The sequence below is a fragment of the Microcaecilia unicolor genome, chromosome 2 (assembly GCF_901765095.1).
Source record: "Microcaecilia unicolor chromosome 2, aMicUni1.1, whole genome shotgun sequence".
NCBI lineage: Eukaryota > Metazoa > Chordata > Amphibia > Gymnophiona > Siphonopidae > Microcaecilia > Microcaecilia unicolor.
The window spans coordinates 424224049-424250260 of record NC_044032.1 but is presented as its reverse complement, the minus strand read 5'-3'; the positions used below and the strand labels follow the sequence as shown (position 1 = coordinate 424250260).

General features: G+C 43.2%; 1 protein-coding gene across 1 annotated transcript in view; it reads right to left on the bottom strand.

Annotated features, from left to right (window-relative positions):
- BANK1 (B cell scaffold protein with ankyrin repeats 1) overlaps positions 1–26212 on the bottom strand; it is a 561218-nt gene that overhangs the window by 44267 nt on the left and 490739 nt on the right. The window contains exons 10-12 of the mRNA XM_030190750.1: positions 13259–13312; positions 10202–10501; positions 7432–7665 (exon numbers count right to left, since the gene is read on the bottom strand). Of these exons, the coding sequence (XP_030046610.1) occupies positions 7432–7665; positions 10202–10501; positions 13259–13312 (588 nt within the window). The remainder of the gene's footprint in view (positions 1–7431; positions 7666–10201; positions 10502–13258; positions 13313–26212) is intronic.

Here is a 26212-nt window from a genome sequence, read left to right as displayed (position 1 = left end):
TTATCTCATGGATATTCATTGTATGTCTTCTGAAAAGCTGACTGGCTATGTGTGTGTCCTGAGGACTGGGTTGAGAACCAGGTCCTAGAGGACAGGAGAGATATGATACAGACATTTAAATACTTTAAATATACACACACATTTTTTTCAGAAATGGTGATGTGGTAGAACAAGACATGAAGGGTGATAGACTTAGGAGTAACATCAAGAAATATGTTTTCCAAGAAAGGGTGGGGGATGCCTGGAATACCCTCCTGGGGGAGGTGGTGGGGACAAAAACAGTGAACGAATTAAAAAATGCATGGGATAAACACAGAGGATCCCTATACAGAAAGAGCCCAGAATCAAAAGCCGAATTAAATGACCCTCACAGTTTAGTCAGGGCATAAAAAGGTGTAAGCTACACAGAACAGCAAGTACAACTCCGGCTGTAATTAGTGCAAATTGTCATTTATGTAGAGGCTAATCCATGCTCAATAAAACTATACAAATTTGCCAGTGGAATAGTCAGCCCACTTCTTTTTTTACAGTTAGGAAAAAAAACCATATAACTCGCAGACATGGATGGAGCAGGAAGTACGAACAGCTGAAGATTTGGATAAGTGGCTCAATTGTGGGACTAGTGCAGTGGTTCCCAAATCTGGTCCTGGTGGTACCCTAGCCAGTCGGGTTTTCAGGATATCCACAAGGAATATTAATGAGAGAGATTTGCATGCAGTGGAAGCAGTGTATGCAAATCTTTTTCATAAATTTTCATTGTGGATATCCTGAATACCTGACTGGCTGTGGTGCCTCCAGGACCATGTTTGGGAACCACTGCACTAGTGTTTTAATGGCAGTCTCAGTTTTGGTCAGGCAAAAAGATGGCATCGTACAGAGACTTCTACAATCTGTACATACACATTTATAACTTAAATCTAAAAAAGAATCCAAAAGTCAGAAGCTTTTAGGTTTTGTAACTGTGTGACTCTGTGGCTAGTCCACCCTGTAATTAGGCATAGTATAAGGATAGATATAATGACATATTGTTTTGAATGTTGACTTTGTATTGCATATGATTAAGAGATGCTGCTGCCAAATTGCTGGGCAAACTGAATGAACCATATGTAAGGGGATCATTTGTATCTCCTAGAATACAAATGTACATTTATAAGGGTTAGTACATGAGGCCCTTGGTAATGATGATTCCTTCGACTTCTCTGTTGTGGGCAGATAAGCTCTTGATTAACATGTTAATCCAACGCAGCTGGATTGATTGTGCAATTAGTTTTAAAGTTTCACTAATCGGTCATTTTCATCCTCGCAAATGTGAAAATGTCAGCTTCTGTTTGAGGAGCAGGAGGAAGAGAGTGCCAAAGACAAGATATGAAGGATGGAATCGGGAGACAGCAGAAGCACAGTAAAGTGCTGGAAGCATATACACTTATAACACAGCACTAGAATGAGCCTCTTTTGCACTAGGCAATGTACGAGGAGTACATCCTAAAACCTTTCTATACAAACGTTCGTTTTCTCCATGATTATCTTAGATTTCTTTTGCTTTACTTAAATTTTTGCCAGTGGATGTGAAGGGCAATTCTGTAAACTAGACACCTGCATTTCTGTACCACAAACTATGTATGTTTTCCCTGCAACCTTAGAGAAATTGTATAAAAATCTCCCTCCCCATCTGAGCTGCTCACAACTGTGGGCTAATCCGACCCTGAATATTCAATGAATGAGTAGCTCCCAGCTTTGAATATCCGGATCTGAGCGGTCACCTGGAAGTCACATGCTGGAGTGGGCAACCTCGGTTCACAGGCTATTGCCGGCTGGGGCAGCCCATTACATATTCCCTGTCACCTGTTTTCTAGTTACTGGAGGCATGGCTTAATGGTTTCGAGTATGGCAGATCTGAGTCCCTCTGGGTCTTCTAGAGATGCAGGGCACATTGAATGTCTCTCGATTGAGCAGCCCTCTGGTAGAGCACTTGACATAAAGAAGGAGCTGCTCTGAATGTGTCCACTGAGGGCCCTTTGGACACCTCTCTTCCCCCTCCCCCCCCCCAATTCTACAATCTCCCTTTCCCAGGGTTTGCCTAGGAGTGTTTAAACCACAGCAGTTGTCAGCCTTGCCGATCAGGGAATGTACACATATGTTATAGAATGTAGGCAGAAACATTGGTATGGAAATAACTGTGAAAATCCTATTTGTAAAATAAATAAAAATGCAAACAATGCTAATGGCTACCAAAATCAGTGCACGGCCTTCATTCAGGCTGCCGCCACTCCTCATGGACCATCCTCAGCTCATTGAGGGTTGTCCCCTGTATGGTTCTTATGGCTCCCAGCTCCTGCTAGCCTAGGGTGGCTGTGAAAGTGGGCTCGGCCATAGGCGTGGCAGCTGTTTCCATGGGGGCGGGGGAGGGTGAACTGAGATACAGTCAGGTGCTGCACTGCTGCATGAGGAGGATGTTGGGTCTGTTCCGTCTTCCCCCTTCAGGGATCCTCTTCCTCACCTCAACATCCCCTTGCTGGGTGTGGCCCTGTTGTGGGGTGAGAGGCACTTCCCAGGGAGCCAGGGTCCAGGACCACTTCCTCCCAGCTCCTCTTGGCTGCAGGCTTGTTCAGAACTGGCTGGCTGTGTGGCAGCTGGCTGATCTAGGACAGGCTGTGTGGAAGCTTGCAATTGAGATCAACACATTGTATGTGGCTTGCATAGTGGTGCAGCTGGCTATCGGAACGCAGGGGCAGGGTCAGTTGGGGGCTGCTGATTGTTACCTGGGGGACATCTCTGATCTGTGGCACTAAATGAGATGACATAGCAGGGAACCCCAGAGCCAAGGATATGATAGATGTTTGTCCCCTAAGAGGATTGTGTCCTTACAAGCATGCAAGATGGGTTCTGATCCTGCTGGAGGGCACCGGCTGAGATGTAGTATACCACTGTGCTGTTGCCTGGCCAGGGCCATTGTTACAGCTCTTGCCAGGGAAGTGTGTGTGTGTGTGCATCTCCATACCTATGTGGCCTGGAGATGGCAGGGGACCTTGCTTGATCCTTCTATCCTTCTGGCCACCTCTGCTGGCACCCCCTTGAGAATGGCATTTTACATACTGCAAGGTGGGAAACCTAGGTTTGGGGGCATTTATGTGTGATATAATAAGTTTAGCTGACTTGGGGCCCTCACAGATGCCAGTGGCTGCACATTACCCCATGACTCACAGGCATGATCTTGGGGGGGGGGGGGGGGTACACATAGGTGGTAGTTCTCTAAGGAGGGGTTTGTGTGCCACTATCATGTAGAGGTTTGAAGCACAGCATATCTTTGTACCTCACAATGCTATATACAATCAATATGGGGTGTGGCCCATGAGAGGCCATCCAATTGGGTGACAACTTGTGGTCTCACAGCCCTCTGTGGTCAGTGTATGGTCTCCTTGCACCCTCCTTTATTAGGTACATGTGAGGTGTAGTGGTTAGGGCTGTGGAACCTCAATACAGCAGACATGGGTTTGATTCCCACTGTGGTTCTTTCTGGTTACATATTTATTTACCCTGCCAGAGCTGCTGCAATATGCTTGATACCTGTGTGTGAAGTACTGGCTACTTTTCTTTGGGTCATAGGAGAGTGTTATCCAACATCCTTGCCCTCCCCCCTTCCTTTCCATGTCATCTCTTAGATTTGGGTTTGGCTGCACCACATTCTAGTGGATATGGTGGTTGGGGACACACTGTAATGAGGGTAGCTACATACTCAGGCCTTGAACCAGAACAGAGCTGTTATAGGATGCAGTGCTAATGTGACTTACTTTGGGCCCTAAGGTGCACCCTCATGTGCTGGATGAGGCCTGGATATTCACGCTGTATCTTCCTGTTCCGGCATCTGAGCACCTCCAGGTTCCTGTGGATGCTGAACATCTACAAAACACAAGTTGGTGGAGACAGGATTCAGGCGATGGGTCTTTGTTGTGTCGGTCACATGTAGAAATTTTTTTGGACACATTGTGCAGTTCTCCTTTTTTTTTGGGGGGGGGGGGGGTTATACAGTACACAAACACAGATGCTATGTGAAATGAGGTGACCATGGGGACAGAGGATGGCATGGTGGCCTTTCTGTGGAGCATGTGTACTTTTGCTGGGAGGTGGGGATGAGCAGTGGGGTAAAGCAGATGTGCCTTTGGGTGGCTCAATGTATTTTACTGAGTTGCTGCCAATGTTTCCATCAGTATGATCAGTATGTAGGCATGGGGCAGGATGCTGGTGCTGGAGGGTCCAGATATATGCAGCCTCTCGTTTCAGCACTGAATGGTTAGTGGAGGGGGCCCCATAATTACTTGTCATTTTCTATTCTGGACATTCTGATTTTACCAATATTTTTGTTATTCTTTCTTATGAAAAATCAATAACATGTATTGCAACAACAAAAGGACCTCACTGTGTGTGATCTTGCCTGTGTATGGTGCTTGCACATGAGTGGTGCTCTGATCCTGGGGGGCACTGCTTCACACTCACCTGACCAAGCCTCTTCAAATTGATCTCCATGCCCTCATGGAGACGTTGTGGGGTGGCAGGTGGTGGTGGTGCTTGAAAATTTCTCAGGAGCTCTGTCTCTGGCACACTGAAATTAGTCTGTCTCCGAACAGACATGACTGTCCAGACTGAAGATAATGTTCCTGCACGTGCAGGAGGTATATATGCATATTTTGCCATTGCTGCAGATGTTTTCTCGACACGGGGACCAGTACTGCCATTGCATGTTTTACATAGTGTATTTCTGACTGGCGGATACATTTATCTCAGAACGTCTATGATGATTACAGTGCGTCCTCTTTCTAAACATTTTTTTGTGTATTTTCGAATATCGGACCACATTTATTTCTTCCATTACGGACTTGTGTTTTTAAACGTTTTCCGGTAAACGTTTATTTCGCCATTTGAATGTCATAGCGAAAATGCCCCTCAATATAATTTGCCAGACTTGTTGAGATAACCATTGAGAGAAAAATAAAACACATGAACTCCAATGTCTTGTCAATAGGAAAAATGAAAGCAAGCCAAGACAGGGGACTATGTAATAACATAATTAATGAAAAAGCTCAATGCACAGGCCTTGAGAATTCCACAAAGTACTGAATGATGGATTGTGCAGAACAGAATGATTCATACTGCTGTTCAAGCTAGATTTTTGAAAACTCAGCTTGCTGGCTCTGTTTTGCCTTAAATACTTCAGAATGACAGTCACCATTTATCAATGAAGTAAATAAACATTAAGAGACAATATCCAGCAGCCAGCATTTCTTTAAGTGTTGGCTGCCCCTGATTACATTAAAACCAGATATTCAGTGCTGACTCCATCTGGGTACAGACATTGAATAGGTACTTGGTGGTTTGCTGAGAGTTTCACGGGTACTGCCAATATTCAACAGTGGTACATGGGTAGATACCCAGTTAAATGAAGTAGATAGTTATCTGGTTAGTACTCCTGAAAAGCCTTTTAGGAAAGGTGGTAGAGTCAAAAACGGTGAACAGACACAGGGGATGCTTACATAGAAAGAGGATGGAAACACAACTTGGCTGTTGAGGTGTTATCTTGGGACAGAGTAGTGGGAACTGAGGCCGATACCAGACAGACTTCTATGGTCTGCGTCACGCAAATGGCAAAAGACTGAAAGAAGGGTTGGTAACTCCAGCATGGGGGAATCAAGGCCAATGCTGGACAGACTTCTATGGTCTGTATCCTGCAAATGCCAAAAGACTGGTGAAACTTCAGCAACTTTAGTGTTGTAGATTACTTTATTGTCATGTGCTGAGAGTGAGGGTACTGTGCAGCTCAGGGAGAGGGGAAGACATGTGACTGGTAAGCTGAATATCATCAGCAATACTTGGGGTTGATATATGGTTATAACAAGACTCCATCATGTTTGGCTGCCTATATGGTTGGCATGGTGGAGACCTGACAACCAGCATTTAAGCATGGGTGACTAGGGCCTACACAGAGTGGCGGACACAGCTCTGGTCACCTTGTTGGGCAAACAGGATGGACCAGACAAGTCTTTATCTGCCGCCATTTACTGTTATTGTGTCTGTGTGTATCCAGGTAACTCCCGGTAACAGTATTCAACTTCCCACTGAAGAATTGACTCTTACCTTCTGGGGTGGTGGGAGTAGCTGTGCGGCTGTTGGCTCCGCCGGTTCCTTGCTCCCTTTGCCCTGGAATAGGAAGTAACATCAGAGGGAGAAGGGAACCGGCAGAGCCGACAGCCGTGCGACTGTTTCCTGCACCCCTCTGCAGTGTGCACCCGGGGTGGACTGCCCCCACCGCCCCGCCCTCGGTACGCTGCTGCCCCCAGATTCTATATAGGTTGCTAAACTTTGTGCACACATCCCAGATTTGCATGCAAATAAATAAGTTAACGAGCTGCTAACAATCAATAATTGGTGTTAATTGGCAGTCATTTGAGTTTATGTGCGGATCTGGCCTGTCTCCTCTTCTACAACATGCATGCCTAAATTTTATAGCACGCAACTCAAAAGTGGGTGTGGCCATGAGAGGGGCATGAGTAGGTCAAGGGCATTCCCAGAAATTAGGCACAATGTTATAGAATACTTGGATTTGCATGCCCAACTGACTGCAGTTGAGCATGACGATTTACACCAGGTTTCAGCAAGTGTAAGTCCTCACGCCCAAAGTTAGGTGCAGGAAGTGCACCAGGCTACTATTCTGTAAAGGGTGCTCTGCACGAAGCACCCTTTACAGAATACTATCTTTCAGAAGGAAGCCAGCGCAGGAAAAGGCAGGAACAGATAAGGTGTACTGCTCACTGACTTCCCCTACCAGTGGAAGAGCAGGGTGCAAAAGACTGGAAGGTGGGAGGAAGAGGGAACAAAATTGCCTTTGGTAGTGGTGGCAGTGGCCCTATCTGTGTTCTGTCTGCAGGTGTGGAAGGCATGCTATACTGTGGACAAGACGCTGTGAAGACACTAAGTCCAAGATTCGAGATTCTGGTAAATGGACTCCAAGGAATATTCCCTCTAAGCGGAGTGCATGAGCGATTGCTCATACATTTTAGGAGTGTCGCTCACAGATTTTACATGGTTGCTCATAAAAATGTTTTTTTTGTGCAATATACAGAAATGCATTGCTAATACTGGCACTCCAAAATTGTTTTTTAAAACTTGTTGCGCATACACAAAAAAATTTGCACACACCAGGCCACTCCTTAGAGGAAACATTGACTCCAAGCACTGCCTAGTGTGCCCATAGCTAATGACCCCCCTGGTGGTGGTAGAACATTGGGGCTCCTGGTCAGAGTGGGGCTGTGTGCAAAATATTTTCTCTCAGATGACTAGGACCAGCACCGACCTTTAGTACATCTGGTCCATAGTGCTTTGATTTGAACTTCCGTTACCACTGAACATATCAATACCAGTTATATAAAATATATATTTTACCTTGCGCTATGTAAGGGATGTTGCTTTCTCTGACGGGCGTTGAATCAGGTCGGGGGGCTGGTGCTGGTGGTCTGTTCATAATGAAAGAATTGCATTCTTGACTCTTCTCTTCATTGGCTGTAGCTAGTATCATGTCATATATTCCATCATCGTGGATCCTAGAAAAGCTGTATGGATCTTCCTCTTCCTGATAGTTTCTATCTTCTTGATCTTTCTCCAAGTCTTCTCTTCTCGCTGTTGTAAAATATTTAGGGTACATAATGAATGGGGTTTTAAGCATTTTATTTATTACCTCAATGTGCTTTTTACTGTATCTAAGTCTGTGGCTGATGATTTAAAAAAAAATCTGTTGATGCATTTAAATAAAATTCAAATATTCTGCACTCATATCTAGATAGTGGCCAGTGTAGAATATTTGGATATAGTGGTAACCAGCGTGGTGATAATGAGTCAGTTATCTCAAAAGCTGGATAAAGTTAGAACAGCCTTTAAAATTAGTCCTAACGTTATCCAGATAGTTATCTGGTTAGTGGAACAGTGCCACTAACTGGATAACTGGTAACTCTACCATGTTGGGGACTAATTTCTGTGGGAATGGCCACAGAGGTTATGTGGGTTCCAGTACTGAATATTGCCGGCACCTGCATAACTCCTGGCTCCTTTTCAGTATAGCCACCTGTACCACACCTGACCTGCCTATTTTTTTTGTGGCTGGTCAGAGGCAATATTCAGCCGCACTGCCCAATTAACTGCCACTGAATATTGGAGCTTGGGCGGTCCTAGGCGATTTAAGCAGGATGGAGCCTCTTCTGCCCACTTAAATTGCTTTGAAAATCAGCTGGACTCTGTATTTGAGGGAGTCAGTTATCTCAAAAGCTGGATAAAGTTAGAACAGCCTTTAAAATTAGTCCTAACGTTATCCAGATAGTTATCTGGTTAGTGGAACAGTGCCACTAACTGGATAACTGGTAACTCTACCATGTTGGGGACTAATTTCTGTGGGAATGGCCACAGAGGTTATGTGGGTTCCAGTACTGAATATTGCCGGCACCTGCATAACTCCTGGCTCCTTTTCAGTATAGCCACCTGTACCACACCTGACCTGCCTATTTTTTTTGTGGCTGGTCAGAGGCAATATTCAGCCGCACTGCCCAATTAACTGCCACTGAATATTGGAGCTTGGGCGGTCCTAGGCGATTTAAGCAGGATGGAGCCTCTTCTGCCCACTTAAATTGCTTTGAAAATCAGCTGGACTCTGTATTTGAGGGAGGGCCGTTGTAACATGATAGTCACAGTACTGATTTGCTGTTAGAGAAACAGTTGTGGGGTAATATGCAGCCAACAGGTCAGCATTTCATGAAATACTGGCCACCACCAGCTAAATTAATCTCCGATATTCAGTATCAGAACCTATCTGGGTACATAGTGGCCACTGGGAGTTACCCGGGTATTGCTGATACTCAAGAACGGTACATAGTGGCAACTGGGAGTTACCCGGATACTGCTGATACTCAAGGGTGGTACCTGGACAGCTACCTGGTTACCTTAGAATCATCGTTTTTCTGTCCTAAGCTAACTGGTTAGCTATTCTGTTATACTGCTAAATACCAGAAGTGCCTGGGTCACTTCCAGCTCTGCCCCGACTCCACTCCCAGACCCACCCTGGCACTACACGGATAGTGCCGATGATGTTCAGTTAGGTATGTGCTTTGGCTTGGTCAGTGGAGGTTATCAGGGTTAAGAGCCACTCCTACCTGGATAAAACTCCCTTTTAATAATAACCCCTTAATTCCTATATTTCAAGGTGCCTAAGATAAACAGTTATGTGGAAATCTAATGCTATGCCATCATATCTTTATTTAATTTCATGTAATCCCCATTCACTGATCTCCCATAGAGGGCACCCTTTAACCATTACAAGACTTAGCTTTCCAGAGAAGAATCTGCAGTAAGTGCTTTACTCAAAATGTGCAGTGACTCATTATAGTTTTCCTTTTAGAAAGGAAACTATCACCCCAATTAGTAGAGATGGATCCTGACAATTTTATTTTACTTTTTTTTTGTTCACTTTGAAATTAAAACAAACAGAGCCTGGAAATGCAGTGCATTTTAAAATGTTGTCTTCATAAATAAATGAGCTTTAGAGACCTAGACAGTTATCATCCTTTGGCTTTGAAGCTCTTTGCACAACAAGCGAATTCTTGGAGGCAGTACAGGTTTGATATGTGTGGTTTTAGCTCTGCCATAAACCTCGAGTTAATGATTCTCCTCGCAACAACTCAAGCTTATTTCCAAATGTTCTAAAACCATTTATATTACAATTTATCCACAGCAGGCATCTGTGCTTTGTGCAAAGGGAAGGGCACACCACAAATCACAGTGAAATATTATTACTGTGAAAGATGATCTGAAAACATGTAAGAGGCTGCTGTTCCCTCAACACTGAGGCTGTCATATATTCACTTAAGCATCACCACTGAAAGACCTAATGATACCTTTGAAAACTACAATATTTAGGACCAATTCAGCATCACGGGCCCAATTCAAACATTTTATGTGGTCACATATTGGGGCTTTATTACTGTAAGAGTCTGACTTCACCATTTTGATGGATTGATTCAGACTTTTCCAGCAAATAAAATCCCAATATAGGGCTATTTAATGGATAGCATATGATCTGACCCTACCCTATATTTCTTTCACCAGTCATAAAAAAATGTTATTTGTCCACTAAGCATTTCTTCTCTATTTCAAGTATATAGCATGGTACCGTGTGAGATGCAGTAAAGGCTTTCTTGTCTAGATGGCAAAGCAGGCAGTCGAGGAGCTGGCAGTGGTGGTGTGTCCAGGTTTTCCATTTCATTCGATTCAATGGTTTTGTCATATATTCTATGGTACAAGTTGGAGTACTCATCATCATCTTCATCATTACTCTCATCTTCCACCTCCTCCTCCTTTTCGTCCTGTCCTTCCCTATCTTGCGGTTCCTTTTCACCACCATCCTCTTCCTTTCCTGCTTGCTTTCTAATTTCCTGCTCTTCTGCACCTGGATCTTTTTCAATTTGCTGTCCTGCGAAATGTTAAGGATGGTATTATTTCATTTAACATATTCCACCTGGAAAAAAACCCAGCATGTTTCATAGATTTTGCAGACCTATTACAGTACTGCCAACAAAACGTTGACGAAATGATGCTGAGGAAAGCCATCAGTCAAAGAACACACAGGGAATACTTCTACACAAGAAAGTCCAAACAGGAAAAAGTAGAGGCTGATCAAGGGCGAATCCACCACTGGAGATGTTGTATATACTTTATTAATGCACATATTGAAGGACCAGACATGGCCCGTGTTTCGACGTATTGCGCGTATTGCACCGCTTACATCAGGGGTCAAATAAATAGTTTGTCCAAAAAGACTTATATCCAACTCTGCATATATCAAAACAAGGAACTGTGATCCTTTCGGAATGATCAAAGGACATGCGCAAATAAACCACTGCTTGCAAACTCTATGGGGTCTGCTCAAGTGTCGGGTCCTTCAATATCTGCATTAATAAAGTATTTATATACAACATCTCCAGTGGTGGATTCGCCTTTGTTCAGCCTCTACTTTTTTCCGTGTGGAAAGCCATCAGCAAAGCAGTTCTGGGCTTGTGAGCTATTCCTCAAATGGAAAGAAGCTTTTATTTAACTTGTCACCTCAGCACCCAATGAAGCCCTGCATATGATAATGTAATGATTTTTTTTCAAATCTGCTCTCTACATACTGTTGACTGAATGGCTTTGTTCCCACATTCCATATGTCATGGTTATCCTTATATTTTACAAAATAATCATAATTTAATGAAGCGTTAAAGTCTGTCACAAATATAAATAGTGGTCATTTAAGATACTATTGGATACCCAATGGATATTTTTATTCTGACAGATGCAGTCTTACTGAGTTTGCTGCATCTCTGATCCTTATGTAAAACATTCATAAAGGTCTGAGTAGGTAGTGGAATATCAAATGATTGATTTCTGAAAATAGAAGCGCCTCTTGTAATCAACATTTAAATACCTAAAACACAGGCCTACAGTTATTTAGTCAGCGGTGGTCAGCACTTTTTTAAATGCTTGCTGTCATCGTCTAGTTGAGCCCCAGATATTCAGTGCTGGGCTGTGTCCAGGCACAGGAACTGAAAATCGAGGGCTAAATCTGGTGGGGCTGGCCACTGGAGTTTATGCGGGTCTTGACCAATATTCAGTCCAGGTTCTCATAAGACAGTTATGTGAGCCCCGGCTGAGTATCAGCTGGGACTCACATAGCTAGATTTTAGTTTTTAAGTGGCCTTGATCCCCCTCCTTCCTATCCCCTCTTCCCAGCCTGTGAGACTTAAACCCCTCCTCCCGACAAGGGTCCTCAGCCCCTCTGGCCCAGATGGGCCCCCACAGGCTTACCTGGTGGTGTTAGTGGAGGTTATGGGGGCAGGAATGCAGCCCACTTGCTCCTGCCCTTTGAGGCTGCAATTGGAAAATAGCTGCCGTGACCTCTTACAACAGCTTACAGTACTTGTGCAGTACTGCAATGCTGCTGCAAGAGGTTTCGGTAGGCATTTTCTAATGGCAGCTGCAAGGGGCAGGAGTGAGTGGGCTATGGTCTTGCCCCAACCACCCCTACCAGGACCACAAGAACAATCAGGTAGGTCTGTGAGGGTTGGGGGTTTGGGGTTTAATAGAGAGGAGGAGGGGTTTCAGTCTTGCGGGATAGGGGGGAAGGACGGAGGGAGGCTCCTTTTGGGGGCCAGGAGAGGGATTGGGACCACTTAAGAAAGTTAAATCTAGTTATGTGGATCCTGGCTGATATTCAGTGGTGGGACCCCCAAAGTTAAATGGGTGAGTCCTGAATTCACCAGCTTAGCTGTGTGGGCCTGGCACTGAATATTACCGGCACTCACATAACCCCTGGCTCCTCCTCAGTGCCTCCCCCTGTACTGCCTCTGATCTTCTCACTTTTTTCTGGGGCCAGTTAAGGCCAATATCCAGTGGCACTGCCTAGTTTAGTGTTGCTGAATATCAGGGGTTAGGCAGTCATAGGCGATTCAAGTGGATAAGTGGATCGCGTTAGAAATTTCAACCCATTTTTCTGCATTCAGTTTCTATCTGTTTCGCTTGCGTGTGACAACTGAAGTACTAGAGAACAACAATATTGTATATAAACCATGTTGCAATCTTTTATTGAAAAGGGGACACATTATTTACTCCATATTTATTCAAACAAATGAACTATGCCTCATCTAAGCATACATAAACAAACGAGCCGGCGGTAATCGGCAGTTTACATGCGCTGGCCGCTTACCGCTAGGTTAGCACATGAGAGCTTACCGCAAAGTCAATGGGTGGCTCAGGCTGAAAATGGACATGCGCTGGTTTTAATTTTGCTGCATGTTCATTTTCAGCCACAAAAATGCATTTTTCCAGGCGCGCTGAAAAATTGACCTGCGCACGTCCAAAACACATGCCTACACTAGCGCAGGCCACTTTTAGGTGCATCTTAGTAAAAGGGCCCCCAAGTCTGAATATTGACTTAGCAGGTTACCTTGAAACTGGAGAAAAATTAACCGGATATTCAATGCCGGTCACCAGAAACCTCCCGGCGTTGAATATCCAGGCTCAGTGTTGACCGCGAAAGTTAGCCGGTCTACCTCCCGCAGTCTGAAAATCAGCCTCAGAAAGTCTTACGTGTTCTATAAATATGGAACATATATAAAAAAAATTTGTGCCACTTTTTAATCTTCCTTAGAAAAGAACCTTGCACCTGGCTTTTAATATAACAAAGATGACTTACTGGAAGCTGGGTTCATATCTATGTAAATGTTTTCATCTTTGGATTCTTCTTCTTCTTCTTCATCTTTGATGGATGCGGCACGAAGCTACAGAAGGGTATGGGAAACATTTTACTAACTCTGCATGCTCTCTGTACTTGTATCATTAGATATTTTAATCATTATGGGCTTCATTTACTCAAGATTGTTACTTAGAAAATTGTGTATCTCAAAATTGTTGCCAAAAACTAATCATATCCTATCATAAGAAGAAACATTGCTCAAGCTTCCTGTGAATCTCAGAAAAATTCTTTAAACACCCTAGGTACCTTTTTTTACAGAAGCCCCTTATAAATTATATAATATATTATTAGCCTAACTAGAATGGGCATCAATACTTTTCTAACAAGAAGAGTTCTCACCTTGAAGTCAGCAATTATATGGGAATTGGATGACTGAAGACAATTGATCTTGCCCCTCCACCAACAAAGTGCAAGAAACCAAAGAGGCTAAGCAATAATTCAATCACAACTCCACTACATTTCAACATACGTCTGTCATCCTACTCCATCTGAATTAGGGTCCCTTTTACTAAGGTGCGTAGGCACCTATGCGCGTCCAATGCGCTTCAATTTGGAACTTCCACCAAGCTACTGTGTGCCCTGGGCAGTAATTACATTTTTTACATGTCTGATACACGCAGAAAATATTTTTTATTTTCTACCAAGTAGAGCTAACTGGGTGGTAATTGGCAGTGTATGCATGCTGATGATTACCACCCGGTTAACGCGTGACACCTGACTGTTAAGTCAATGGGTGGCAGTAAGGTCTCAGGCCCAAAATGGACATGTGACAATTTTTATTTTGCCGCATGTCCATTTTCGGCAACAACAAAGGCCTTTTTTGCAGACACGCTGAAAAATGGACCTGCGCGCGTCCAATACATGCGCCTACAACAGCACAGGCCATTCTTCGGCACACCTTAGTAAAAGGACCCATTAATGAATAAAAAAGGATAATTCATAGGGGTGTCCAAGGAAAAAAATTGATTAGGTTTCAGATTATTTTCTGATTTTTATGGCCAATTTTCTGACTCTTTTTGGTTCATTTCAGAAATTATTGAATGTAAAAATTGATTTTAATGCAAGTAAATCAATTTTATATAGATGAATTCAGAGGTTTTGAACCTCATTTTACATGGACTGTACACATCAGATGTCCAGGTTGGGACATGTAAGGTTCTGTTCGTATTTTAGAAAAGGATCTGCCAATGTAGAGTATTTTGTAAAATACCTTCAGGAGTGCATATGTAGTTGCCAGTATGAGCAATGGGAGCAGCCATTTTACAAATATGAACATGGGAAAAAACAATGAAGGAAACTCGACAGCTTACACGGTGTATGTCAGCTATTTTGCAAACCTGCATGTGCGAATGCTGCTAATGACATACAGAAGCTATAATCTTTATTATCGATTGGGGGGGAATAAACAACATAAACAACAGGTGATTAAAGAAGATATCTTCCTTAATCTCTCCTGTAGAGGGCTGAATAAAACAAGTACTTAAAAAATTATATATGCCAGGGAGCAACTGTAAATTCCCACAGTGAAATATTAGGTCATGCGCATGCATTCCCTTTATAAAATGGGGAACAGATGTCGATTTTTGACTACTTCAGACCAGGACCAAACTATGCCCCAACACAGCCCATTATAAACCATAAAGCTGTATGTCTCTGTTGATCACCCCACCCCTCACCTATCCACACCCATCCTGTTAGAATATCAATGATATGCTTTGGTGTCCCCATGCATACCTCCTACCCACCCCCATCCTCCCACCCTGTCAGACTGTCATAATAATGCTTGAATGTTTTCACTTATATACACTGTCAGCTAGCACATTTGCTTATTTCCAATCTGACGAAGAAGGGCAACCTTCGAAAACTAATCAAGAAATGTATTAAGTTATGTCCAATAAAAAAGGTATCATCTTATTTTCTTTTCCATGTTTTATTTTGTTTGATTTCTATTGATAACCTTAAGAGTGGACTAACACGGCTACCACACTCCTCTACTTATGTATTTCTGCAAATTCTGTATAGTGCAACTAGAGCTGCACATGTAAATCTGGACATATTCTGTTTTGTGCATACAACTCAATTGGTTAACAAGCCAATCAATACCAATAATTGGATGTTAACAAGCAATTGGCACTAATTGACACTAATTAGAATTTATGCGCAGTACTCACTAAGCATATTCTATATAGTAGTCCACGTAAATTCTACTGCATAGATCTCAAAAATGGGTGTGCCATGGGAGGAGCATGGGTAGGTGTCATGGGACCTGGGATGGTGAGCCCTTGGGCTGCAGCAGACAAGTCCTCTGGAGAGGCGCAGAGCAGAGGCGAAGCAGGCACAGAATATACACAGGATACCAGACATGGCAAATAGACAGCACACTCAAGACAAGCAACAAACACCACCAGAAAAGGGAGACAGACCACTCAGGCGGGCCTCACAGCCGATCCGGAACCCACTCATACAGAGTCCAAGTGTACGGGCCTCACGGCCGAACTGGAACCAAATCGTACCAGAGGGAAGGGGAAAGAACCAGAACAGAATCTCTTGAGCAAGTACTATTCAAGCAGTGCACACACATTGCACTAAACAGAGCCACAAACAAGGGGTCAAAAGACCCTACACACAGGCACAAAGAAACTGAAGAGGAAAAGACAACCCCACTTAGACTCACATGGTAGAAACCACACAGGAAGGAAGCACAGGACTGGGCTTAGAACAATAGCTATAAATGAAAAGTCCTAACCAAGTCAAACAGACATCGCACAGAGAGGTAGCACAGTTTTGAGCCCCCAGTTCGAACATACCTAAGATAAGTGTGCTTAAGATGTTAATATAAATGAATAAAAGCTGTTGAAGAAGTTAGTGCTGTTTTGAATTGCCATAAATCACTGTCTGGCAATTTAGCACTACTGAGGCAAGAGCAATACTGCTTGAATTGCTTGTGAAAATCATGATGTGAGAATATATTCTGATGGGAGAACAAGTACTAATGAAAGTAATGTTAGTTTAGGTGTAAAGTCCCTAGTAAGATAGTTGCACTCAATACTGCCTGCATTTTGGTAGGATAAAGTTAGGCTTGGGCATTTACACCAGCTTTTCATTGGTGTAATTGGCTGCACCTAAATTCTAGTCACGTGGATGGATTCAGGTGTGTTCTGTAAACCACACATAACTATAGGCATGGTTTACAGAATACGCCTAAGAGTGTTTTCCTTTGGTGCTGATTTTTTAGGCAACATATATAGAATTAGGCCTGTTATGGACATCTATGAGTAAATAGAGTCCTTTCTAAAAATTCCCATTTATATATGGATGACTGAAGATTGCAAATGTCTTCCAAAATTAACCCCCTTTATGTGTGTAAAGTCTTATTTATTGCAAACCTTATGCACAAAAATGTTCAGAACTGAAACCAGAAACAAATGCTCATCCCTTAAAATAAAATAAAAATAGAAATTGTTGATGTAAATTGTTGATGATTTATGCTTCATTTACAGAGAATGTTCAACATTCATTCATGAGGACTCATACAAATTGTCCAAGTTCATAAGAAGAAAAGGAAATAGTTTCATGTCATTGTGCTCATCAGTAGTAGTACATAGGTAGGACTATTCTCTTTACCAAGAATACTTCAAGTCTTTTCAGAACTAGAAAATGTCATTCCCTACTCTTCCACTTCTAGGGCACAATGACCTGACATCTATAAATGATAGAGTTCTAATGAAATTATCTAAAGGGAGTTGGAGCTTAAGGCCCTGCGCAGCGAGCGTGTATCCAAATAGGCCACTGCAGTCATCCTCATCTCACATCTTCAATACGACATCAGCCCATCTCCAAGAAACCAAGGGGTCCTTTTACCAAGCTGCAGGAACAAGGGTCCTACATTAGCGGTGGGGGCCATTTTTCCCGTGCACCAGGGTCCTTTTTACCGCAGCAGGTAAAAAGCCCCCAGACACACATGGCAATGTGGTAAGAGAAGTCTTACCGCATGGCTATATGGCAGGGAGCCCTTACCGTCATCCCTTACCGCTGCGCAAGCCATGAGCACAAGCCCCTTGATTATATGCTGCCATGCGTCCAATAAAAATGCACTAGCCGTTAAGCCCGTAACAACGGGCTAGTTTTTTGTTTTCCTATGGCCTCCCCCCCCGTCCACCAACCCTGCTCTCTCCCCTGCCCTCCCCCTAGCGTCTGTTTCCCTCAGTTCCGCCCGCTCCTTCCCTCCCTGCTCCCTCCTCCTCCGATTTCCACGCCCATGTCCAAGCCCTCCTCCCTATTGGGCTGTACTGCTGGTGGAGGCGGGGCTTGGACTTCTACACTCTCAGCATTCCGACTCTACTGCGCATTTGCAGGTGAGTCGGTCACTTGCTGTTTATATGTGTTTGATATGTTTTTCTGTGTAATTGCACTTACAGTATTAGAGGAACCCAGTTAAGACCAGACTGAGCCCATCCTGATGTTTAAAACCTTCCTACCATTCCATTCTGGAATTTCTAAACCTGCTTTGCTTGTATGCCCATCCCTGCCCACAGTGGACTGGGAAATGAAGCTCCTCTACAGGCTTAGCCAGCCCACTATTTACCCAAAGCCATTTGGCAAAAGTGCAAAGGACTGGAAAGATTGCACAGGAAACAAGAAATATTCAAAAAATGTTCAAACTGAATTGGCAATTCCACTTATATGATCCTATTTGTTTGATTTGTGTCTGTCCTATGAACAGCAAATGGTTTATGTTTTTTTTTTAGAATTGCTGTATCGCTCAACATATAGAGGCACAAAGCAGTTTACAATAAAAGGAAATAACATAATCAGAAAAGAACTGCAGTCATTAGACAGGAAAGAACAGAAAAATACCGTATGAGGAAAAACTGAGACAAAATGGCTCTCTTTAGTAAATCTTCTTCCAAGCTGTCCAATTGGAACTGGCTCAGAGCTGGACAGCTCCCTCCTGCTTTCTTTGTCCATCCATGCCCCACAGTGTGAATTGGAGGAAGTCGAACATGGCAACATCCTATTGGGACTGCTATGGTGTCACAGCTCTTGGCCATTTCATTTGTTTAATAGCAGAGCCACATCTGGTTTCTGTAATTTTATCTAGCTATCAGAAGACCTTGTGCACAAAACCAGCAATTTTCTACTCAGATTGCACTCAAAACTTTCATTAGCAATTAAGTGTTATCTGATAATTTAAACAGGATGGAGCCTGTTGTTTGTTTTATCTCCTGGTTTCCTCAGAAGTGGCTACGGGGAATGAAAATGCAATGTGAAATCTTATTGCAGTACTTAGGAACTTGACTGGTTGAAAAATTCTAAAAGCCTGGCTCTGGTATAGCAGTCAATAATTCAATGAAAAAAAAAATCTTAATTCTCAGTCTATTGTAAAATAATATTATAGGTCTATACATTTAGGGGCTTTTTTACCAAACAGCAGCAAAAGTCAGCCTTAGCGTGCCCTTACATGGGTCTTTCCCTTGCATTAAGGCCATCTTTACCACTGAAGTAAAATGGCTGAATTTCCTAATTTTTTGTATTAATGGCCACGAGCTAAGGGGCCCTTTTACAAAGTGGCAGTAAACCCAACACAAGCTTACTGCATGCCAATTTGGAGCTACTGCCAGCCCAGTGTGGGTGCTGGTGGTAATGCCAACCCCAGCGAACGCCATTTTCGATGCTACAGAAAATCAGACCTGATTTTCTAACATGGGGGTTATCTGGCATTATTGGGCAGTGCCGTACACTGCCCGATTACCGCCAGGTTAGAACCTCAATGGGTGGCAGTAAGTGCTCCCCTCCCGCATGGCTATGCAGTTAGAGTAATCTTTTGGCCCTTTTTACCTGCTGCAGTAAAATGGGCCTCAGTGCACGGCAAAAACAGCCCCCTCTGCTACCACAGGGCCATTTTTACCACAGCTTGGTAAAAGGCTCCCTAATTTTGCCATTCCTGCATGGCCATTAAAACAGATTTGCATATGAGCCATTATCACCACCCATTACGCAGGCAGTAAGAGCTCATGCGCTAAGCATGTGCTAATCAGTTAGCACGCGGCTATGTAGCTGTACTAACCGATTAGCATAGAACATGCCCACTCTCTGACTCCAGACATGCCCCCAAAGCAAAAAAATAAATAGTATTTTTTAGCATGCGGGTAGCGCACATACTTTCTGAAATTACTGTGGTATTTGAACCCTGGTTCTCCATGTGGCAGCAATACCACTGAGCTGCTGTCTTGGGCATTTTTCCAAGGAAGTAGTCCCAAAGTTTGCATCTTTAAACATTTAAGTGGCCTAGTGGTTAGCGCACCAGTCTTGACATCCAGAGGTGACCGGTTCAAATCCCACTGCTGCTCCTTGTGATCTTGGGCAAACCACTTAACCCTCCATTGCCTCAGATACAAACTTAGATTGTGAGCCATCCTGGGACAGAGAAATATCCCGCATACCTGAATGTAACTCACCTTGAGCTACTACTGAAAAAGGTGTGAGCAAAATCTAAATAAATATATGTCACTTTTTGCTGCAGTAAGCACACATTAATGCCTATTGCAGCTTTGTAAAAAGGCCCTTAGAGTGAAATGGAAGAGTACTACAATCAACCCCAGTACAACCTGTATTACTGCTATTTCAAGAAATGCCACAAGATACAGTTTTGTTTCTGCTGTCTGAAGGCTGGCTTTGTGATGTTCCATAACACAGGAGGGCACCACTGTATGTTGACTCAAATTCCTGTAAGTTCAGTGCTCAGTGCTGTTTAAAATGATAATACTGTGAATAAATGTTCTTTTTTATTGTACTTCAGCAGTTGGATGGGTTGTGATGAAAGTACAAGCTCAAAATCACCCACCCCAGCTGTATAGATTTTTCTGCATAGTCTGACATCAGTTATGAACAATACCTTTCTACTCCAAACACAGGTTTTTTTTTTACTAAACGGCGGTAAACCCAACATGAGTTTACTGCTCATTAAACTGGGAAGTACAGCTGGGCTATCACAGCAGCCAGGCGGTAGATCCTACCCCAGCATGCGCTATTTCTGGCGCTACAAAAATATTTTTATTTTTGTAGTGCTGGTGTTTACCCAGTGGTAATCAGGCAGTGCCATACACTACCCAGTTACCGCTGGGTTAGCTTTGGAGCCCTTACCATCACCTCAGTGGGTGGCGGTAAGTGCTCCCTCCCCCCCCCCCCGATATGGCTCCGCGGCAAGTGCATCACTTTCCGCATGACCATTTCTTTAAATAAAAGGCAGCCTTTTACCCGCTGCAGTAAAAGGGGCCTCAGCGTGCGTCAAGAACACACGCTGATGCTAGCACAGGCCCCCTTTTGCTGCAGCTTAGTAATAGGACCCCACAATTCTTATCATGGAGTTTTGCTGAAGACTCATTTCCAAGTTTTCATGCTTTACTTCTTATACTCACATTTTGGAAAAAATAATAGTATCACAGCTTCTTTTTTTAAAAACTAAGTTATTTGATCAATTTTACCTCTCTGTGCAGAGAGTCCAGGGGTTAAAACCATTTCTGAAACGGTCAGTCCTCATGGGCAAAAAGGTAATTCTCCAGCACTGGATGGGAGCGGAACCGCCTACCCTTCAGCAGTGGCGGGCTAGGATGATACATTTATGTGCGTTGGAGCGCCAGGGGATCAGAGACCTAGCCTCGACCACGGGGGAAGCATATTGTCAGAGGTGGTCACCATTTTGGGACACGTTAACCCCAGTAGCATGCAGTAGAATCTTGAATTCGTAAGGGTATATCATGGAGCATGGGGAAGGTGGGGATGGGGGGAGGGTTAAGGGGAGGTGGCGTTCTGTTGGTTCTACGTGTGTACAAGGTAGAGGTGTGGTGGGTGTGCCGAGGGCTATAAGAGTCAAGGTCCTTGGTGCTCTGATTTGTACAACATGCCTCTGTGTCTCATGTTCTTGCCTTTGGTTCTGTTTATTATTTGGGAAATTTCAATACAAAGATTTAAACATAAGGGAGAAAAGGGAGTTCAAGATTAAACAAAAGGTATTCCTTTTCTCTTTTACTTATTGATCTAGACCAAGAGGCTAATGCATGGAAAGTTTGTATTGTTTTATACTTGATTCCATCAATTAAAATTGCGACAAATAAAATGTTCACACATAAAAAGTTGTAAGGAGGGGAGGGGGTAGGGGGGAGAAAAACGAAAAAAGTGATTGACGATGTTGAGTATGTTGTTGGAATGTCGAATTTGTATACTGAGCCATGTTGTATGAATAAGTCAAGCTGATTTGTATTATACATATCGTCAATAAAACAGTTTAAACATAAAAACTAAAATACTAGATCTTACAAAAATAATTTTTAAAGTAGCACTAAATTGCAGTATTCTCCCATCCCCCCACATGAAGGAGCTCAAGTATAATGGTGACATTGTTTGCTTTACTAACAATGAAAAAAGCAGCAATGTCTTAAACAGTGCAACAGTGGCTGCTTATTCTTTCCATTAAAGGTGCACTGAACCATACCTCTGATATATTACTATGAACATCCACAAGGAAAATAAATAGTCTAATCTTGTGATGCCAAATACGGAGGCAATGATTCTGAACTGCGATTTTCTTTATTTGCTTATTTATATGCTTTTAGTCATAAACATTTTGTATGGAGAACAAATCAAAACAGAAGGAAACAAAAGCCCAAATTATACCACTCAGTTCATAAAATAAATGAAGTAAATAAACTCTACCCGATAATAGTCAATGCTTGAGTAAACAAGTAGGTCTTCGGTTTCTTGAGGAAATGAATCAGGTTATTCTCAGATGGAAGACTCAGAGGTAGGGGAGTCCAAAGCATGGGGCCGACTACAGAGAAAATCCAATCCTTGATGCAGGGGTGAGCTGACTATTTATTTATTTATTGCATTTGTATCCCACATTTTCCCACCTCTTTGCAGGCTCAATGTGGCTTACAATACATCGTGAATAATGGAAGTATATTAGAAAATAGATCATTAGTATTACAATAGGGCAGTGTCTGAGGGCCTACAGCAGTAGGGGCCCATTCTCCCTTAGCCTCCATTTAGTCTAGTCACTTTTGATAGGTGGTTAGGGGCTCATGATCTTTATTGCCGAGGAGCCCAGACCACTGTCAGTTTGCCCCTGGCTTGGTGTCAGCCCTAAGTACACCAAAACAACACCAAAAGGTGAAGGTAAGAAACCCCCCCACATATAGTCCAAAAACCAGTACAAGAAAGTAGAGGTGGACTGAGAAATCTCATCATATTGTATGTCTTTTGATCTTTTTTTTTTTAATTTCCCCTTTTTCCAGTTTTTACCATAGTGGTAAAATGATTCCAAACACCATTTTGGGTAAGAAATACGTTTTTTTGAAACCTTTTTTGGGATTTTAAAGGTGCCTTTGTTTATTTACCTATTTATGGGGTCCTGTTGCAAAGCTGTGATAAAAAGTGGCCTTAGCACACCCTTGTGCAGGTCTTTCATGTACGCTAAGGCCATTATTAGCCCAGCAGTAAAATAGTCGATTTTCTAATTTTTGTATTAATGGCTATAGTGCGTGGCCATTAAAAAAAAAAGCCTACTGAACTAAAACTGTTGTCAAATGAAACAGGAGAACTTAGAAATGCGAGCAGCCTGGGACTTGTTGATAAAAAATACAAAACCCAAGTAGACCAACCCAAGATAACCACGGAAGCGGTGAAAGAACCACTATGGTAATTCAAGATACTAACAAAGGACAAGCCCTCTAAGTTACAGTCTTTGATCAATGAGATATAGACAGTCAAGGAGAGGCATAATGTTACGACTTCATTGGGCACAGAATTGAATATTGGTGCAAGAAGATAGCATACAGCCAGTGGAAGCATGGGTCAGGTTTAGATGCCCAAAAGAAAAAGTTGATGAAGCATGTGGAAGAATAAGGGCAGATTTAATAATATTAGAGTGATTGGGTCTACCAAGAATGGTAAAAAATTGAGACCTTGCAGAGTTAATGGAATTGTGGCTACTTGCACACTTGGCTTCCCACCAGAAGAAATCTCAGTAAAGACACAATGGGCACAAAGGATAAGAGTATGGAGAGAAGAAAGCAATACACCAAGGCACATTATAGCAAAGATTCTAAATTTTCTAAGCTGATGGCAGTGCACTGCATTGAATGTGGAATATAAGACAAATTAGCTGCTGCTCTTTCAAGACTTCTAAGTGAAGGTATCAGCTGAAAGGCATATGCCCCCAGCTGCACACAGCTATGCCAACGGGCACTACATTTGTTATGTGTTTGCCAGTGAAGGTGAGGCCAACATACAATGTATGACTCGTGCCTTTTTTGAAATCTGAAGTGCTAAAAGCATTTCTGGAGCAGCTGTCGCATGAGTAAGCTCAGGGCACTAATCACAGTGTGAGAGGCCAAAGACTGAAACATTTCAAAATTAGAAAGATGGTTCATAGGAGATAATGAACTATTTTAATGAAGTTCTAACTTATAATATGCTTTGCGGTTAAACTTTGTTAAACTTAATAAAGTGAAGAATGGCTAACCAATAGACGGAAGCACAGGTGTAGTAGGATTAAATCTATGCTGTATGACTGTTGAATACCATGTATGGCAGGAGTGCAGTGCTCTAAATAAATGTCAGCCTGAACACTTAAATGTAAGCTGTATGCAACTACTTCAGCTCCAAAAAGACAAACAAAAGTCACTGCAAAGAGGCAAATTGAAGAGCGATGTGATTGCCCTAAATTGTTTTATTGATGGCTAGAATGTTATTAGATCTGTTTCTCTGTGGTCTTTCACTCCATGGTGTGACCTCACCTTGAGTATTGCATTCAGTTCTGATCACCGTATTTCAAAAAAGATATAGCAGAATTAGAAAAAGTTCAAAGAAGAGCAACCAAAATGATAAAGGGGATGGAATGCCTCTCATATAAGGAAAAACTAAAGAGGTTAGGGCTCTTCAGCATGGAAGAGAGATGGCTGAGGGGAAATATGATTAAGGATTATAAAATCTTGAGTAGTGTAGAATGAGTAGAAGTGAATCGATTTTTTATTCTTTCAAAAAGTACCAAGACTAGGGGACACTCAATGAAGTCATGTATTGATATTTATTTTAATTGACATCCATTAGTTTTTAAAATTTAGTCTCTTCGGGTACCATCTGATCATCTTTGCTCATATTATTTGATTTACGATTATTTCTTGATTTCAACTTGTTTTATGCACCCACATTTTATCTTTGTACTGCTTTTGCATCACCTTTTCACCTACATATTTTTTAATATTTACATTAATTTATATATTTACATTTATGGGTATGTATTTATCTTTTGTTATTGAGGCTCCTGACAAAGGCACGCCAGCCAAAACATGGCCGTATCAAGTCTTACCACCCATTGATGTGGTGGTAAGGGCTAGTCTTGTTCTGAGATGCAGCCTTGTTCTTGAGTCTAGAGAGACAGTCTTGTTCCTCACAGTCTTGTTCCTGAGAACAGAGATGCAGCCTTGCTCTATATCAAAGTCACTAACTTTGTTTCCTGAGTCTGTGTCCTGCTCCTACGATGTTGACCTTGCTTTAGTGACTGTCTCTCATCTGAAGACTAGTCTTCCCTAGGCTTCATCTCTGCGGAGCAAGGGCTCACTACTCCGACCATAACAACTTATTTGCATAATCTAGCTTGGGTTTCCTCATCTTGTGTGTCCTCTCTCCTTTTTGCTGGTTTTGCACGTGTTCTTGAGGATTAGAGTGTGACTGAGAACACTTTGCCAGAGGTCTTACTCCAGCCTCATGCTAGAACCTTACAATCATAGGATAGGTCACTGGATGTCACCATTCTGCATTAACTGATTTTCTTTCCCCTTAAGGACATTGAATGTTGCCTCTACAATGTCTTCAGTCCTGGCCAACCCAGGGATTTCTCTTTGGCAGTGCCCATTACTTCCACTGAAGCCATGGACCCATACTTGTCTTGCCCAAATATAATTACAGTATACCTGCACAGAGAGGGATCCAGTTCTAGCCTTTGACTGCCATGCAATGTTTCCCTGTTCCTTTGTGGATCTTCAGCTTAATAAAATCATAGCTGTAATCTGAGACCTATTTCCTTCTTGGGTCCTGTAAGTACTGTATTTGTGGCATTTCCAGTCAGTATGAAGAGCAGAAGCCAGGTTCAGGAATCCTGTAGAATAGCCCACAGCATCGCTTTTAAATTCTTGGCTGTGCCAACATTTTTTCTGTGGGACATTGCCAGGATGCTACTAACCATATATGCAATAGCACAAGGCATGACATTGTTAGGATATACTGCAAATAGGTAGTATATATACCACAACAAGGGCCCCTTTTATCAAACTGTGGCAAAAGGAGGTTGGTGCTGCCCTGGGGCGTAGCCAGACTTCGGCAGGAGGGGGGTCCAGAGCCCGAGGTGAGGGGGCACATTTTAGCCCCCCTCCCGGTGCCGCTGACCCCCCCGCCATTGCTGACACCCTCCCCCCCACCGCTGCCGCCACCACCACCACCACCACCAACTTTGACCCCCCCCTGCCGACGAGCCTCTCGACCCCCCACTCCCATCACCAACCCTCCCCCGCCGTCGCTTACCTTTGCTGGCGGGGGACCCCAACCCCCGCCAGCCGAGGTCCTCTTCTTCCTTCATTCTGTTTCTGAGTCTGATGTGCAGGACATCAGACTCAGAAACAGAATGAAGGAAGAAGAGGACCTCGGCTGGCGGGGGTTGGGGTCCCCCGCCAGCAAAGGTAGGCGACGGCAGGTTGGCGGCGGGAGGGGGGGTCAAGAGGGTCATCAACAGGAGGGTCCAGGGCCAAATCTACGGGGGCCCAGGCCCCCGTGGCCCCACGTAGCTACGCCCCTGGTGCTGCCATTGGTGCACGTTTTACACATACGCCGAGGCTCCCT